Below are 18,216 nucleotides of genomic sequence, written 5' to 3' on the forward strand. Positions count from 1 at the left end.
CTATTAATTATATTTTCACTTGTTACCTCTGAATTATTGAATCAGACCTAGATTGACATGAAATTTTCAGCAACATTATAATTCAAATACTCCTTTAATTATTGATTATTCTCATTAATTTTTGATCATTTTATATATTTTCCCATAGTATTACATTTGAATTTAACAGATCATTCTCTCACATGACAGACAAATATTTGTGAAATTATGATACATTTCTGAATGTATTTTTACAATCTAAATATGCATATGTACAAAAAAAATATATTTAAAAAACAAGTAAAGTGTGTTTTACTATGTTTACAGTGATGTTATGTTATTTTACCTTTGACATGTAAAATCACAGTCTACTTATGTAAATTTCATGATATTCTAGAAAGACAGTACAAAACTGTAAAATATACAGTAAGATACTTTGACATTACTATTTTTTGGAACAGTGTAGATATATATATATAGAGGATTTACTATTACAAAGCATTTGGCAGTATAGTATATACAGTAACATTTCTGCTTAGTGGACAATCTGCTCTACCTATTAGCTGCTGATTAATGAATCAGATTATAAACCAGTGTTTATACTGACGTACATATTATTTTTTCTCAAGTTTACTGCTATAGTCAAACCATCGGTGGCACTCATAAATCATAAACAACAACTAAACCTGAGTTTGATTCTCACCAGATTCAAAATTGCAGCTTGTAAAGGAAGAGCAGCTTGCACCACTTAGTGTCTGCACTCTTGTTTGTGCCAAAGACAAAAAAACCCCAGTAAAGCTAGATGCTAAATTTGTCTGTGAGGATGGTGGGAGAAAGGAGACAGGAAGACTTGTCTGTTCTGCAGAGAACTGAAGATAAATTATAAAGCCACTTTAGTGCTGCATTGTGTCTCTGTGCTGCTGCTATTTTCTGCACAAACTCTACAACACTAGAAGATTTTGTGCTGACAGGAGCGCACATCAAGTTGGCTGCAGCAAAGGCATTTTTTGTCTTGTTGACTGAGATTTAAGATCGTGTTTGGAGAAGCTAAATTAAGCCTGAAGTCATGTAGTACGCACCCTAATTCAGTTGCCTGAAATGTGCATGTTATATTCGTCAAAGTGACGCTTTTAGATTAAAACTAGCACAAACTTACTGGTTGAGTTTTTCTTGTTTTAGCTCCATATCTGCTACGGCGATCAGCTGATCCAGCTTACACTTAGTCTCTATGATCTCTGCCTCTCTGGGCGAATACGTCCCACCTTCCTTTTTACGCTGGTGGATCCTGACATGTCAATAAATCAAACAGGTAAATAATGATACAAATACATGTGTAAAATGAGTGAAGTTTTGTTTTCAAATGATGTAATGCTCAACTAGCCACGATTAAGACTATTAATATATGCAAATGAGTGAGTGTCTATCGCCATCTTACTTGACTGAGCCACAGATGATGATGATGAGTAACACAGCCAAGAAGAAGGAGAGCAGAACGCCCAGAATTATCTGCTCTTCTCTGGTCAACAGCCCATCGCCTGGAGCTGGAGGGTCACAGAAATGGCAATAAAGCAACCCATGCATTGGTAATTAATTTTACAATAAAATGATGCATTAGTAAATTTCCCCATACTCCTTAACAGAGAAGAATTCACAGAATGATAAACATTAATTAAAAAAAGAAGAGGGCTTTGCCACACAGGTTACCCCTTTCCTTAGTACAGCAGTACCTGTTTTGATATGCTCCGAGTACTCAGAGTCTGTGTATTCCCCGTTGACGTTAGTGGCTCTGAACTTAAACCTGGTAAATATAAGACAACACACAAGACTTTGCATTAGCTTTTACCAAAAATAAACATAAAAAAAAAGTTGTTGTTTTTTTTATTTGACTGTGTATGTGGCGCACTCACACATAGACAGAGTTAGGCTTCAAAGGTCCATTGCAGAAATACTCAGTGTTGTTGCCCGTGCAGTCATTGCTCTTGCCGATCACATATTCTGCAGCAGTTTGGTTGTACCTCTGTGACCAACCATCTCTAAACACACCTCTGAGATGTGCATGCATACTTGAGTCACTGCACGGGGGGTTGGGGAACCCTGAGTCAGTAAAGTAAGGGGCGGGATGATCATAGTACGCGCTCTTCCAGTTGGTCACGTTCTTGTTGTCCTTTACTGTGGCAAGATAAAAGTTAGAGAGGAGAAGAAGTGCAAAGAGGCCAAGTCAAATTTCAGCTGCTTAAGTTTTGACTTGCTTTTTTCTTTGAGGTAGGGACGAAGTAACATAGTGTAAACTCTGTTTTAAAACACACACACATACAAAGACAGACGCCCGAGTCGAGTGTATCCAACTAAAAGTGATGGCTGTCAATGTTTTTTAAGAGTCATACCCCCTGACTCGGCCACGATGACCTGAATTTTTGTGATTGGTCCATTGTCGTCACTATAGAAACATGCAGGCATGTGGATGGTGATACTCCTGTGGGTAACCATGGCAACCCCTCCATAGCTCAGCATTGCCTGGGGTTTTTGGGTTGGCTTGGATGGGGCTGAAACACACACATACACACACAACCACACACATGAGCACACCCAGAAACACACACACACACACGTGTGTGCGTAGAAGTTGCGTCTGTGTGAGAAGATGTACTTTTAATCTGCCACATTTACATATATAACACGACAAACAGGCTGGAATAAATGCATAATTAGCACCCATCTAATAATACTACCAAGATACATTTACTGTATCAGAGCGGCCCTGAATGCCGAGCAATAATACTGTGCAGTGGTAGTTTTCTGTCTCACACTATGCTGCACTGCTGCATCAAGAAAGAAAGACTCTGGAGCATTGCAGAGCACAGATAAGACAGACAGGCTTGTACCTTTGATCCCTGTAGTAATCAGGACACGTGAGCTGAGTGGGCTCTTGCCAGCCCCGTTCTTTGCTGAAATCTGCAGTCAGACAAGCACAAGAGAGAAGGGAATACAAAAGTAAGAAAGACCAGCACAGAAAGGAACTAAAGCATTGAAAAGTTCAACAAGTCCAAGCTTTTGGTTGATGGTAGGCTTGGTTGTTTGGCTAGTATAGGTGCGCTGGTGAGATCATAAAGTTCTATAACTGAAGTTTCCCCTTCAGTTGTCTCCTTGTGCATCTTTGAACTGCTCTTAAAGCTTTAAGTTGCTCCATGGAAGCCCTGTTCTGGCCAATTGTGCTTTTACTTCACCTACAACCTCAAACTTACAGAGCAAGAACCAACTTCTATCTCAAGCTGATCCAAATTTCATTTCGAGAATTATCACCAGTGCTCAGAGTTCCAGCTACAATTTAGAGATGAAGCTGCAGTTATTTAGAGACAGAGCCCACAGTTTCATAGCCAGGGAGTACATTATCAGTGAGTTACGAGGCCTGTTACATTTTTCCACTGGGAATTTTCCAGGAATCGGAGGGAAAACTTTTAGAAGAACTGCGGTGTATGCCAACATGAGTCTGCACCCAAGGGAATGAAAAGACACTTTTGGTCGCAAGTATACTTACTTCACTACAACCATGATGTTGGATAATCTGAGCCATCTGATGAACCATTTGCACAATACTGTATATTTGTTTTATAATTTTTTGGGGACATTGTTTTTCTTACATGGAGAACTTACACACCGAATCTCAAGTTTGCAATGAAAAGAAAAGAATTCATTGTTTTTTACCTGTAAACTGTAGGTCCGTCCTCCCTTTAGCCCTTCTATTACAGCATCCATCGTGTTATTCTCTTTTTGGATGATGTTAAGGCTAATGTTTCTGACCAGCTGGTCCTTCTCATAGATGTATACAATGTATTCTGTGATGTTTCCATTGGGCTCCTCTGGAGGGTTAAAGGTCAACTTCACAGCACGCACTTCCTCTGGGATTACTGAAACTGTCACATTCTTTGGAGGGTCTTTAGGTTCTGGGGTCAGATACAAGACAACAGTATTAATTTGGTCAACTCTAAAGGTGGGCAGAAGGTGGTGCAGACACTACAATGTGAAGACGTACCCTCCTCCTTTGTTTGAAAGTAAATGGGTCCAATGGCTTTCCCATCACTGCTAGCGTGCTCCAAGTCACCAGTGAAGGCAGTGATAGTCACAGAGTAACGACTGAAAGCCGTCAAGTTAGTAACAACAATGGTCATCAACTCCCCTGGAGCCCTGACTATTGAGATATTCACCCCGGGACCATCCACCTGGCATTACAGGACATTATGTAGAAAAGTTATTAAGTTATACTGGATTGCTTTTATAGCCTTGTACTTAAATTGCTACTGCTTTTTGAAAAAGCCTGAACAACATAATACCCTGTTGAGCTGTTCTAAGAATAGCCAACTTTGTTCTACAGTTCATTGGTGACATGCTCATATTTGTGACAAACACAGTCTAACGAGATGACCTGCACAAGATAAGAAGTCAGTCCAGAGAGAACAGCTGGAGCGTCCCACGCAATGTGAAAGCTGTTGGAGGTGGAAGTCACTTTCAGGTCACGGGGAGGAGCATCGGGGTCTGAGGAAGGAAATGAGAGAAACACTGAAAACTGAGCGGCTCCGGTTATATGAATCAAACAAGACTAAACAAGATAAGGTAATTAATCTTTTCTTTGTTCTAAATACTGAATTAATGAGCTGAAGACTTTCCTGCATACATTAGTTGTACTTGGCAGGGGAGGTCGAGTATTTAATTTGGCCGGAACATATTAGATAATAAAATTACTGCAGCAATGCAGGACATGTCATTGCAAATGTATTATGTATTATAGGTTATTGGCATGACTAACAATTTTAATACTTTAATTACTAAATCTTAACATGTTTACATTAATAAAAAGGTACTTTTGTTGCATTAGTGTTAACTGATCATTCTTTGGGATTAGCAGGGATCACTTGGTCCACCTCACTTTAAATGCCTTTCCTGTAGTTTTGCAGTTGTTAGATGTCATCATATGTTGTCGTTTAGATTGGCATATAGATTCATTACATGTGCAGTCCAATAAATATCAGTATAATTTCTTATTCAGCTTCTATTTAACCCATTTATACTATAATTATTACTTTTTCTCTTTCATTTGTCAAACACATGTGTAATAATGATGTTACAACAGCCTTAGTATTTTGGTAATTACTACTTAATTACGCGCTGCTAAACTATAATGATATAACATCTAAAGACATCTTTCAGAATAAAACAACTGACCATGCCTGTGTTTGCTCATGTTGCTAATGAAACATCAGACAAGCTGTGTAATTTTGCTGGTACGTCTGAAAACAAATAAGTAATTATTTGTCAAATATTGGTCATGAAGGTCTGACTAAGCGGGAAATCTCTCTGGCTATCTGGCAACACAAAAAGGTCATGTCGTCAATGTCATTCCTACTTCCTGCCATGGTGCGTTTATATTTCCACTGTGTATAGTCTCCGACTCCAGCGTTGGTCACAGCAGCAACTTTGAAGCGGTAGTGTCTGTATTTAGCCACGGGATGGATTGTGAAGCTTTGTTTCTGTTCTGCATCTGAAGCATTTATCGACACTGTCACATTATGTTCAATGCAATGCAGGGCCAGGTCGTCCTTCGGGGTTGACTGAGCTTTAACTGATATGCTTGGTTCGCAGTTAGCTGAAATCAGCTGTGCAATGATGTGATACTCTTTAAGCAGGCCTGGAACAGAATGTGGTGGAGCCCACTGAAGTGTCACATTGTTAGGTGTGACCTGAGAGATGGTGAGGAATCGAGGGGCAGCAGGAACTGTCAGGAGACAACAAGGTTTAATCAATTATTCACTTGTGGTGGTTATGCAAAATGCAGTACAAGAAGATTTGACTACCTGATTCTGAAAGGGTGGAAGCTGTACAGTTTAATCTGTCTCCTGGTCCTGCAGAGTTTACAGCAGCTACAGAGAGAGCATATTCCTGGTCTGGCGACAGCCCAGTCACTGTGTGCTCTGGTGTATGGGCCTCATGTTTATAGGATTGCTGGTCTACCTCCAATTGAATCTCATAAAAAATGATTTGCCCATTAGGATTGGCAGGAATTTCCCAAGACAAAAGAATTGAATCCCAGCTCACTCCTGAGCAAGACAGATTCCCTACAGCGTCAGACACTGCAGACAGAGAAAGACACGAGACAGTGATGTTGTTAACCCAAATCTTAGCTTTCGGTTGATTTTCTTACTAAAGAACTCACAAAATTAACTGTTTATTATTTAATTGAACTTAAAAAGGTTGCAGGTTTTTGGACAGAACACTGAATTATTACTAACGTGCAAATATCTGTATTGACTAACTGCATCTTTTTTCTTCACTATTAAAGATCTAGAAACATACTCGGTCCAAAAAAAGTGACACTACACGACACAACACAACAAATCAAACCTGTCTAATTATCACATTTCATTTATTATTTTCGTTTCTGTTTGGTAGAATAGCCAGAATTCTTGTTCCAGTTTAACCCATTAACTTCATTAGACGTAGGTTCTGGTCTAGAGACCCCAAAGATCCATAACCAGGGGTCTTGGAAATGTTTTCTTCCCCGTAAGTGGTCCTTGGCCCCAAAAAGTAAAGAAAATCCTACAGATTTAAAGCCCGAAAGCTGTTCTTAAGATGCCATCTGATGAATCCAGGGCTTTATTCTTTTGTTCACTACCCAGAGCTCATGACCATACAGTGGGGCAAAAAAGTATTTAGTCAGCCACCGATTGTGCAAGTTCCCCCACTTAAAATGATGACAGAGGTCAGTAATTTGCACCAGAGGTACACTTCAACTGTGAGAGACAGAATGTGAAAAAAAAATCCATGAATCCACATGGTAGGATTTGTAAAGAATTTATTCGTAAATTAGGGTGGAAAATAAGTATTTGGTCACCTCAAACAAGGAAAATCTCTGGCTCTCACAGACCTGTAACGTCTTCTGTAAGAAGCTTTTCTGTCCCCCACTCGTTACCTGTATGAATGGCACCTGTTTGAACTCATCATCTGTATAAAAGACACCTGTCCACAGCCTCAAACAGTCAGACTCCAAACTCCGCCATGGCCAAGACCAAAGAGCTTTCGAAGGACACCAGGAAAAGTATTGTAGACCTGCACCAGACTGGGAAGAGTGAATCTACAATAGGCAAGCAGCTTGGTGTGAAAAAATCAACTGTGGGAGCAATCATCAGAAAATGGAAGACATACAAGACCACTGATAATCTCCCTCGATCTGGGGCTCCACGCAAGATCTCATCCCGTGGGGTCAAAATGATCATGAGAACGGTGAGCAAAGATCCCAGAACCACACGGGGGGACCTGGTGAATGACCTGCAGAGAGCTGGGACCAAAGTAACAAAGGTCACCATCAGTAACACACTACAACGGCAGGGAATCAAATCCCGCAGTGCCAGACGTGTTCCGCTGCTGAAGCCAGTGCATGTCCAGGCCCGTCTGAAGTTTGCCAGAGAGCACATGGATGATACAGCAGAGGATTGGGAGAATGTCATGTGGTCAGATGAAACCAAAGTAGAACTTTTTGGTATAAACTCAACTCGTCGTGTTTGGAGGAAGAAGAATACTGAGTTGCATCCCAAGAACACCATACCTACTGTGAAGCATGGGGGTGGAAACATCATGCTATGGGGCTGTTTTTCTGCCAAGGGGACAGGACGACTGATCCGTGTTAAGGACAGAATGAATGGGGCCATGTATCGTGAGATTTTGAGCCAAAACCTCCTTCCATCAGTGAGAACTTTGAAGATGAAACGAGGCTGGGTCTTCCAACATGACAATGATCCAAAACACACCGCCCGGGCAACAAAGGAGTGGCTCCGTAAGAAGCATTTGAAAGTCCTGGAGTGGCCTAGCCAGTCTCCAGACCTCAACCCCATAGAAAATCTGTGGCGGGAGTTGAAAGTCCGTGTTGCTCGGCGACAGCCCCAAAACATCACTGCTCTCGAGAAGATCTGCATGGAGGAATGGGCCAAAATACCAGCTACTGTGTGTGCAAACCTGGTAAAGACCTATAGTAAACGTTTGACCTCTGTTATTGCCAACAAAGGTTATGTTACAAAGTATTGAGTTGTATTTTTGTTATTGACCAAATACTTATTTTCCACCCTGATTTATGAATAAATTCTTTACAAATCCTACCATGTGGATTCATGGATTTTTTTTTCACATTCTGTCTCTCACAGTTGAAGTGTACCTCTGGTGCAAATTACTGACCTCTGTCATCATTTTAGGTGGGGGAACTTGCACAATCGGTGGCTGACTAAATACTTTTTTGCCCCACTGTAAGTAATGGTAGGAATGTAGATCAACTATACACTCTCTCCTCACTTGTGAACAGGACCCTGAGATACTTAAACTCCGCCACTTGGGGTGGAGTCCCAGACTCGCTAGGCACTCCACCCTTTTCCAGCTAACTACCACGGTCTCAGACATAGAGTTGCTGATTCTCATTAGAGCCGCTTCACACTTGGCTTCAAACCATCTTACAGCATGCTGGAGGGGCCCACATGATGAGCCCCAAAGAACCACATCATCTGCAAAGAGCAGAGATGCAAGTCTGAGGCCAATAAAGTGGAAACCCTTTGCAATTTGGCCATTTCCAGAATTTCTATCCATCCCTTTCATGAAAGTTATAAACAGAATTGGTAAGAAAGAGGAGTCCTGGTTGTAAAGGCAATGATCTACTGGATAGAGTCTCCTCTTCAGCTCTCTGACTTAGACCTTTGGTGAGAGACTGAGGAATGTATTCCTTCTGAAACTAAGGACCACCACCCTGATCTGCCAATCCAGAGGCACTGTGTCTAACATCCATGTGATGCTGCAGAGGCAATGTCAACCAAGACAGCCTTACAACATCCAGGACGAATTACATCCATCCAGGGGCTTGGCCACTGGACAGTTTTTGACTACTTCAGTGACCTCAGCCACAGTGATGGGCAAGTCACTAGACTCTGCTTCCACTACAGCGTGTCACTGAGATTGAGAAGGTCCTTAAAGCATTCTTTCTACTTCCTGACTATCCTCAGGCAAGGTTAGCAGCACTGCATCTCCACTGTATACAAGAAGCTGGGTCCCCTTCCTGAGTCGCCTAACGGGTTGCCAGAATTGCCCCAAGGCCTAATGAAAGCCTTGCTGTATGGCCTCATTTTCTTTTTGCTACTTCTACAGTCACACTCCACTTGATGCTGATACAAATCTTATCATCCCAAAAAAACATTCCAAAGCTCTAATTGAGAAAGGAAACCTATATCTGTGTTTACATGTGTCCCTTGTTTGTATACAGTGTATATTTTACCTGACTCATTGGTTGTGAAGGACACAGGGCTGCTGAACTGATTCCCATGGCCCACTCTGGTGAAACTGTTCACACTGATTTCATAGGAGCTGTGGGGCTTGAAGCCTGAGAGATACTCTGTGGTTGATGAACCAGAGGAATTCTGCATTTGTTCCCAGACAAACAAACAAACAGGAAATACATACGATATTAAATCTGACTGCTGGAGTGGATAATATGTCTATATCAGCACATATGTGATGGTGAGTTTAAGTATCATGTTATTGCTCAGTAGCATCTGGAGTGTGAAATTAGCTCCTGCCCATGTGTACTCTTACTGAGTGGGTCCTTGGAGTATGTGTAGGTGTGTGTTATTGTTGTTGTGAGGCTGCTTTCAGTGTGTGAAATTAACAGTACCCGATGTGTGACGGTTTGTGTGATGAGGTCTTGGATCCGAAATCCGTACTTTATCACCACTCCGTTGGGCTCTAGAGGAGGCTCCCAGCTCAGCCACACAGAGACTGCCGTGTGGTTATATATAGTCAGGTTACGGGGAGGAGAGGTGGGACCTGGATCATAAAGTTGGGCAGATAGAGAAGAGAATATTAAGTTTCTGCCATCCCACTATAATCATTTAAACTCTTCTTTCAAACTAACCACTTTCATCGCTGTGCAGCTGCAGCAGCAGACTAGGCCCCGAGCCTTTACGAGTTGCGGCCGTAATCGTGAGATTGTAAGCTGTGTATGGAAGTAGGTTAGTGAGGACGAACGAGGTGTTGGGGGTATGTGTTGTGTTGGTGCCCTCCAGGCCAACAAGAATCAGGGTATACTCTGTTATCTCCCCATTGGCCTCCAGAGGGCGTTGCCAGACCACACCGATGGAAGACGAAGACAGGTTCTTGGTGGACACCAACAACGGAGCAGAACTAGGAACTAAAGGGAAACAAGCCCGCACACATGTCAGTGCCACAACATATGCATAAAGACATATTGCATGGGTGAATATCTGTGAATAAACTCACTGTCATCATCCGTTCTCAGGTACATTGTGCTTGTATGGTTGTAGGCAGGGCCAGCAGTAGTTGCTGGGGTAACAGTCAGCACATAAGGGAAATATTTCCTGAGTTTGGTGAACAGGAAGATGTTGTCAGTTGTGGTGTGCTTTATGGTCTTGTTGACAGCTGGAGCCCTTTGGTTGGAGATGTTTGGAACGATGCCTGCCTCCTGTAAGGTGAGCAGGTAGTAGGGGCGTCCGTTTGGCTCCAGAGGAGGGTCCCAGCTCACTATGATTACCGTGGAGCTGAAGATCTGTGCCGTCAAGTTTTGGACCGAGTCACCTGGCACTAAAGAATGAGACAAGAAGAATAGTGTTACTATTATTAATCTCCACTGGCACGAGTGATTGAAACTCTATGCCCTTACTGTGAGTTTACGTTTGAGTGCGGAATCAAATTGGGCATCAATCAATGCCCTGAGACTTAAAAATGAAGTCATCACAATGATCATCATCATCATCAACTTTCAGGGTGATTGTAATTAGCAAAGAAATAGCACATCAAGAACAATACAGCATAACATTAATTTGGCAGCACAGGAAAACAGGAACAAAGCAAAATCAAACAGTAAACATACACAAAACAATGCACGATTAACAAGACTTCATTTTGAAATACAGAGGCTCTTAGAAAAGAAATTTACAAACTGAAAATTAAGGAATGAAAGGGAGAGAGATGAAGTGATACTCATCCTGCTTATGGTGTCAGGTCCTCTAGAAAGAGTAAAAAGAAAAAAGGGGTGGGGAGATAGATGAAGGAGACAGAGGACAGAAAAAAAACAGAGAGATCTGCAAGATGAATGAGTGGATGTTAGGGGCCGGATGTGTGTGAGGGTCTGAGCCCAGGGGAGTAAACCCCTGCTGGGCTTAGCTGTGCGGGACAGACAAGGTGCCCTGGAGGTCCGGCGACTGGCTGAGAGTGGAGCAGCTAGAGCATAGGCAGAGATACAGAGTCAGTGTGAGCAGTGATTATTCAGAGGCACAGAATACACGACAAGAAAAATTGAACAAAACAAAAAGTGCCAAAATGCAGTCAGTTTGTGAATAAGTCTGTAGTTGCTGTCTGCACCGTTTTTTTTGAAAATCACATAAAAACAAAGAGCTTTAAAAGGCTAAAATGCTAAAATGCAACAAAATATTTGCATATGCATAAATGCAAATTCAAGGACTGTAGTGTGAACTAATATGAACTTCCTCAAAGCTCATCAAACTCAGTTGAATCTCTGTGCCAACAAATTTTAAGTGTTTCTGCGTTCCTCCCTTTTTATAATCCCTAACATTTTTCATCATGCTGTCATAACTGGCTGTCTTCAAAGCGCAGTGTCACAGGTGGTCATTTTTTTTTATCTCCTTTCACGGATACTGAAAGCTATTTTCAATCACAGCGTTTTTATGTAATTTTTTTTTCAAGTTGAAGAGCTCTGAAAAAAAGAGTGCAGACCTGCCCTCCGGTGAGACTCTTAATCATCGCATGCAATTATTATCCAGCTTTCCGAGTAGTATTTTATGTGTATGTGTATTTACTTTATCCTCGTTTGTACTGCGTTTGTGTGTGCGTGTGTCTGACTGACCGTCCTCTGGTAATAACAGGATTAAGGGCTCGGAATGGACCCCTCCATCACCCTGCACAGTGCTGGATGCCATCCAGAAGGTGTAGTTATTGCCCCCAATCAGCCGAGTCAGAGTGTAGGAGAGACGTGAGTCAGGAGAGGTGTGGGAATATAAGTCTGAAACAGGAACTGTCTGTGGAGAAAAAGATGTGTCAGGCTTAATTTCACAGCCTGAAAAATGCATTTCAGCGAGAGCAAAATATATACTGTTACAAATCAGGTGCAATACATTGCATCAGGAAGCAAGTTTGCCCTGCATTTTTTCACTTTTTGGCTACTGTTTACATGGGCAGTGGAATGACCTGTAAGCACAGCTATCATTCAGTTCACATTTTTTACACATTCTAGGACAAATTCATGTAATTGTTAAAAAATACCATGAAACACATATTACTTAAACATTTTTGTAGCCTAACTTGTGGTGAATTTTTGTGACTGATAGTGTCCTAAAACATCTGAGAGTACAAGAACAGTGAGAAGGTGTAAGAGAGCCTGGAGAGGTGGAGCTATGGACTGGAAAGAAGTGGAATGGGAGTCACTAGAAGCAAGACAGATAATGTGTGATGTGTGAATGAGAGGGAGACGGGTGGAAACGAATAGTGATGGTGGATGGATTTAAATACCTGAGGTCAACCATTCAAAGTAATGGACAGTGTGCAAGAAAGGTGAAGAAAAGTGTGTATGCAGGGTAGAGTGAAGACGAGTATCAAGGGTGATGTGTGACAAAAGGATAACAGCAAGAGGGAAAGGAAAGGTTTACATCATGCTAGTGAGACCTGCTATGATGTTGGTTTGGAGACAGCGGTGCTGACAAAAAGACAGGAGGTGAAGCTGGAGGTAGCAGAGTTGAAGTAATGAGAAGAGACTTGATTAGAAATGAGTACAACAGAGGTACAGCTGAGCAGTTGAGGCTGAGATGGTCTAGACATGTGCAGAAGAAGGATACTGGACAAAGGAGGCAGGAGGAAAAGAGGAAGACCATAAAGAAGCTTTGTGGATGTGTGACAGAGGACATGCAGAGGGCTGACGTGGCAGAGGCGGTTGTTAGTGATGAGGTGAGATGGAGGCAGATTAATCTGCAGCTGCGACTCCAAAATGGGCAAGCCAAAAGAACAAGAAAAAGAAGAAATCTTTCAAAATATATCTTTATATTTTGAAAAGAAAATGTCTTGACTTCATTATTTTATCCTGTTAGGCCCCAAAAACATATTTTGTGAGGTTACAGCGACCTTTAAACACTAAATTCAGTTCATCCCTCCAAAACATCACAGTGACATGAATGGTTACAGATGTAAGCCCCACACTTTGAAAAAAAAAAACCCTATTAAAGATAAAGTTAAACTTAAGAGACAATGTGTTTATGAGCTTGAGCAAAAAGGATGGACAGACAACCTAAAAAATAATCCATAAATACATTCTCTTTCCTTATCATTCAATCTGTCCTTATCAGGGTTGTGCGGGGGGAGGGTGTGTGTGTGTGTGTGCTGGAGCTAAAATGCTATAAAGGAATCTGGTACTTTGCGGTGATTACTACATTCAGCACCTTTCATCCGACTTATTGACTCAATTAATCTGTCTTCAGTATTTTTGTCTCACCTTCTCAGTCACAGTGTTGTTAAATGAGTAGTAAATAGTGTAGTGTACAATGATCCCGTTGGGTTCAGTGGGTGGATACCACATCAAGGTAACAGAGGAGGCGTCTGCATTAACAACAGTCACATTCTGCGGGGGGTCAAATGGCTCTGAAAGGAGACAGTTTAAAAGGACAAAAACTCAAGTTGTGCGATAAAACATCACTTAAGAGGAAATGTTATTTTTTTATGTGAGGATAACACGATAATGTTTAAAGATTGCATAACATGTATCCAGCACCTGCATCAGTTGTGGTAAAGCTGATGTAGATCAGCACTCCTCCATCCCCCAGTCTGGTCCAGCTGGAGACAGAGGCATTGTAGCGACTCTCTGAATCCACGTTAATAACCACCGAAGTCTTTGTCACATTCTTCCGCAGGTCAGTCGTTTCATTCCTAACACATAGACGCTGCATTATTTGTGTTTTCTTTTAAGGTTATTAGATGGAAGTAGAGTTCAAAACCTTACCAGACTCTGACAATGTAGTAGAGTATGTCTGAATTGGCCTCGAGTGGTGGCTGCCATGATAACTCTACCTCATAGTCTGACAACTTCCTGGCATGGAGAAACTGAGGAGGTGTGCCTGGAGCTGAGACGCACGAGAAAGACTTTCCAATAACGTAGCACAAACCTGCATTGGTGGTGAACTTACAAGTAAACGGAAATTAATTTCTAAAATATTTATCGTTGTGGAAATCAGGGACTCAAAAGGCACACAGGAAGACACTAGAAAAAATAGAACATTTCCCTGAAAAGAAAAAAACTGATTAGTTGTAATGAATCTGTTGTTTGTGCTTCCCAGTCGTGGTGGAAAACACGAGTGTCACGTGGCATCGGATATCTGTGATGTAACATCATTAGCATGAGCTGAAACAGAGACGTGAGGAGGAAAAGACTAGAGGAAAGTCAGATTTAATCAGATGCCCTTCGAACTTGTCAGCCTGTGATGACGTAATGGTGGAGTGTCCTGGAACTGAAAAGAACCCCCACACCACCCCCATTTTTTCCTCTTGTCACTCACGCCTCTCTCACCATCCTCAAGTGTTGTGATGTTGAGCGGCTCGCTGCTGTAGTTTCCTGCTCCGACTCTTGTGTGTGCTTGAACTACGATGCGGTAGTGTGCGTACTTCCTCAGATGCGTGATGTGGATGTAGTTGGTTCGCGAGGTCAGGTTCAGGTAGTGACTGGAGTTCCAAATCTCTAAGCTGTAGTGAATAATGATGCCGTTAGGCAGCAGAGGAGGCATCCACGTCACATTCACCTCACTGGGACTAACTGATTCATAGGAGAGCCCATATGGAGGACTGCCCGGGACTGGAGAAGGAATAAAACATCATAACGTGTTGGTTAAACAGTTGGTATTCACTCTAAAGCCGTTCATATGAATGTATCTGTGAAGGTGGGCACATCCTTCAACGCACCATCTTCTCCAGATAACAGGTATAAAGTGTCTGATGTCTGGTTGCCATTTCCATAACACGTGTACGCGCTCACAGACACATTGTAAAAGGAGAATGGTTTCAGACTGAACAGGGTGACTTTGTTAGAAGACGTGTTCACCAGCGCAGAGTAGGATTCATTCTCATACAGGACCTCATACTGCTGGATCGCCCCATTAGCTTTCTCTGGTGCAGACCAGGCTATTGTGGCAGTAGAGGGGGTGGTGTTTACCACAGTGAGGTTTACAGGAGGGGAGTCGGGCTCTAAGAGGGAGAAGAAAAAAAACAGAGAACTTGTCAGTATTTGCAGTAGGTAGTTAATAAAAAAGTTACATTTTCAAGCAATTTATAAAGAATACAGTAATAGTTATTAGGCAAAGCTCATGATTAATTAATTTAAAAAACTTAACACTGGATATTCATTAATCATTGATAACATATAGTTGATCCAAGCATTATAAACAGAATTCAGACAAAGTTTAGATTTTTACATTTGCACATACAGGCAGCACGATGCTAAAGTTTTGCAACCAGCAAAAATAAACCACATTCTTGACTTAAATTTGGCCGACCCTCCATTCAAGCTCATCTCCTTGTGCACCTCCTGAATGCTTCCAGTTCGGCTGCATTCACACGTCTGCCTCAAACTTGCTGTGAGAGCAGGAATGAGCTTCTGCATCAAACTGAATGAGCAGTTAATGAGAGTTCAGAAGCACAAGCAAGAGAAATCTGTTGTTGTTTTTTTTATTCTACATTCATCGCACATTTTATTTTTTAAAATGCAGTTTTGTTTTGTTTTTTCAATTTATGCCAAGTGGTCAGGAACGGGCCCTCGAGGGACTGACTGAAAAGTAGCAGCTCTACAGGAAGACCTTGAAGGAGATATCGGCCAAATTGTATTCAGGTGAGGATTTTTATTTTTATGGGAAAAGTTACAGAAATGTATGATGGCATCTTGTATTTGTGAGTGTATAAATTCAAAAGTCCAACACGTACCATCCTCTAAAGTGAAAACAAAAATGTCATCTTCCTCAGAAAGTGAGCTCTCCCCCACAACTGTGGATGCAGCTACACGAAGCTTATAAGGAGTGTACTTGTCCAGATCTATACATAACAAGAGGGAAAAGTGATACTTAACATTGTAGTGGCAGTTATACTTAACGGCTTAAGAAAATGTCAGCTGAAGAGAATGAAGACGCTACCTGTTATCAATATGCTGGTAGTGCTAGTAACCCATTTCAGGCCTTGATTACTGGGCAGTTTGAGACCATAAACAGTGTAATGTGTGATCCGCCCATTGGGATTGATGGGTGGGGTCCAGCTCACTAGAATGGAGGTAGAGCTGATATTCTGATAGGATACCTCAAGCACGGAGCTAGGAACTAAAAGATACAGACGCACAAGATGTTAAAATTGGGCACCTTTAACAGCTCTATTAACATTTTTTTCTTGTTAATATTTATTACAATTATTAAACGTGTACCATAAGCACCCACCCTGCTCCCTGGTCTTCTCTGTGATATTTGCAGCAGGGCCCTCTCCTACAGTGGTGGAAGCAGTGACCCTGAATGTATACTCAGTGAAGGGAACTAGATCTGACACCAAGTAGGACAACTCCTCAGACAGAACGTCCATTACCTCCTGTCTCACTGTTACCCCTGCAGATTCATGCAGACACATGCACAGAGGATTTATGAATAGTCAAGGGTTTTTTTTAATAATAATTCTGGTTAAAGCGAAGCAAAGCAAAGTTAAAAAAATGCAGTGTTTACAGTTAGCTCTCCCACCTGTGGTACCAGACACAGCACCGCTGCGTGTTGAAAAGTGTTCTGTAATTGAAGCATCAAGTGTAGACAAGCGAAGCTGGCCTGGGGTCAGGGCCAAGGGGGCAGAGCCTGAGGTCGCTTCCCCGGCATGTAATTGCTTCGTAAGCCAGGGTGGAAGTGTAACAGATGGCACAGAGGTAAGAGAAAGTGCAGACGTTCCAGAGACTGCAGAGTCAGAAGACTGCATATTTGGGTTGTCAGAGCGTGAGGCAGTGTCATAATCAGGGCTGGGCCTGTTGGTGGCCATGGGGTAAGTGGTTGGCTGAGCATTCGTGTTAGTGATGTAATCAGTGCTTCTAAGTCCAGAGTGTGTGAAACTGGAAGCAGTAGCACTAGTGTGCAGCGTGCGGTCTGAAATAGTAGCTGTAAAAGTTGGTGGAGATGTGATCAGACCAAGCTCAGCAGTTCTTTTATGCCTCTTTGAACTGTTATGGACATCAGGTGGATGTGTTTCATTTTCATAAAAACCAGTTGTATTCTGAAAGGAGACAAAAAAAACCCACCTTATATATGGATATATGAGACTCATCAGCCCTTAATGTGATTTCTAATAAAATCAGTAAGCATCAGTAGATAGCACTCATTATTAAAGGGGCTCCGATATAAAGTAGGTGTTTTTTTTTAATTATTCCTATAATAGGATACAGCAGCACACAGTCCATTGTAATCCACCAGACTAGTGGTTTAAAAAAGCCGATAATCCACTGTAGACTATTGCAGAGTGTTGCTGAACCATATTGATCTTTGAGAGTGTAGTGGTCTTACATCTGACCGTAAAACGACGACAGTGTATCATCAGCTGTAATGGATTGTACAAGTATTCATGACACAGCAACATATCACATGTCTTTAACTGTGTTTTTTAAGCTGGAAGCATAGAGCGGTAGAGATAATATCATCTGGCTTACTGCTGTCATCGTGATGTTCTGGAGCAGAGTTTCCTCAACCAGCACCAGGAGTCTGTATTGGATTATGGGACCGTTGGGCTGGGCAGGGCTTTTCCAACTTACACGAATTGAAACTGAATCCTCAGCAATTGCCATCAGGTGCTGCACTGCACTGGGTGCTACCCTCACAAACACACACACGCACATAGATAAACAGAAGCACGAAAACTAAATTTGCTCTTGTATTTTGTATGTATTTATTTTATTTGCTACCAATGTGTGCGTCTGTATTAAAAGTGAAACTACATTAAACTAACTAAACTGAACTTTTTCATTTATACTTCAATCTTGTAACTGCCTCACCTTCCGCAGGTGTAACGATGTCTCCCTTCGCTGCAGGACCCACCTCACCAGCTGCTTTTGCTCGGACGGCTACTATGTACCTCGTGTAGGGTTTCAAACCGGTAAAAGCAAAACGGGTATCTCCTGTGCTGTTCTCATACATAAAACCT

General features: G+C 41.9%; 1 protein-coding gene and 1 long non-coding RNA gene across 2 annotated transcripts in view; one reads left to right on the forward strand and one right to left on the reverse strand.

Moving 5' to 3' along the window:
- The window catches only part of ptprq (protein tyrosine phosphatase receptor type Q), a 47,511-nt gene that overhangs the window by 11,648 nt on the left and 17,647 nt on the right, over positions 1-18,216 (reverse strand). Inside the window, exons 26-48 of the mRNA XM_014337042.2 lie at positions 18,068-18,214; positions 17,726-17,883; positions 16,779-17,295; positions 16,488-16,649; positions 16,194-16,373; positions 15,988-16,095; positions 14,974-15,255; positions 14,585-14,866; positions 10,279-10,599; positions 9,914-10,189; positions 9,674-9,825; positions 9,278-9,419; positions 5,826-6,101; positions 5,378-5,746; positions 4,400-4,509; positions 4,010-4,196; positions 3,682-3,920; positions 2,862-2,931; positions 2,364-2,522; positions 1,887-2,148; positions 1,707-1,777; positions 1,415-1,520; positions 1,136-1,264 (exon numbers count right to left, since the gene is read on the reverse strand). Of these exons, the coding sequence (XP_014192528.1) occupies positions 1,136-1,264; positions 1,415-1,520; positions 1,707-1,777; positions 1,887-2,148; positions 2,364-2,522; positions 2,862-2,931; positions 3,682-3,920; positions 4,010-4,196; positions 4,400-4,509; positions 5,378-5,746; positions 5,826-6,101; positions 9,278-9,419; positions 9,674-9,825; positions 9,914-10,189; positions 10,279-10,599; positions 14,585-14,866; positions 14,974-15,255; positions 15,988-16,095; positions 16,194-16,373; positions 16,488-16,649; positions 16,779-17,295; positions 17,726-17,883; positions 18,068-18,214 (4,705 nt within the window). The remainder of the gene's footprint in view (positions 1-1,135; positions 1,265-1,414; positions 1,521-1,706; positions 1,778-1,886; positions 2,149-2,363; positions 2,523-2,861; positions 2,932-3,681; positions 3,921-4,009; positions 4,197-4,399; positions 4,510-5,377; positions 5,747-5,825; positions 6,102-9,277; positions 9,420-9,673; positions 9,826-9,913; positions 10,190-10,278; positions 10,600-14,584; positions 14,867-14,973; positions 15,256-15,987; positions 16,096-16,193; positions 16,374-16,487; positions 16,650-16,778; positions 17,296-17,725; positions 17,884-18,067; positions 18,215-18,216) is intronic.
- LOC102301364 lies at positions 4,503-18,190 on the forward strand. Its single transcript, XR_316477.2, has 4 exons — positions 4,503-4,587; positions 15,807-15,895; positions 17,685-17,863; positions 18,077-18,190. It is a non-coding gene; the product is annotated as an uncharacterized LOC102301364 (long non-coding RNA).

The sequence above is a fragment of the Haplochromis burtoni genome, unplaced genomic scaffold (assembly GCF_018398535.1).
Source record: "Haplochromis burtoni strain Fernald_Lab_line unplaced genomic scaffold, NCSU_Asbu1 Contig_164, whole genome shotgun sequence".
In the NCBI taxonomy this organism is placed as follows: domain Eukaryota; kingdom Metazoa; phylum Chordata; class Actinopteri; order Cichliformes; family Cichlidae; genus Haplochromis; species Haplochromis burtoni.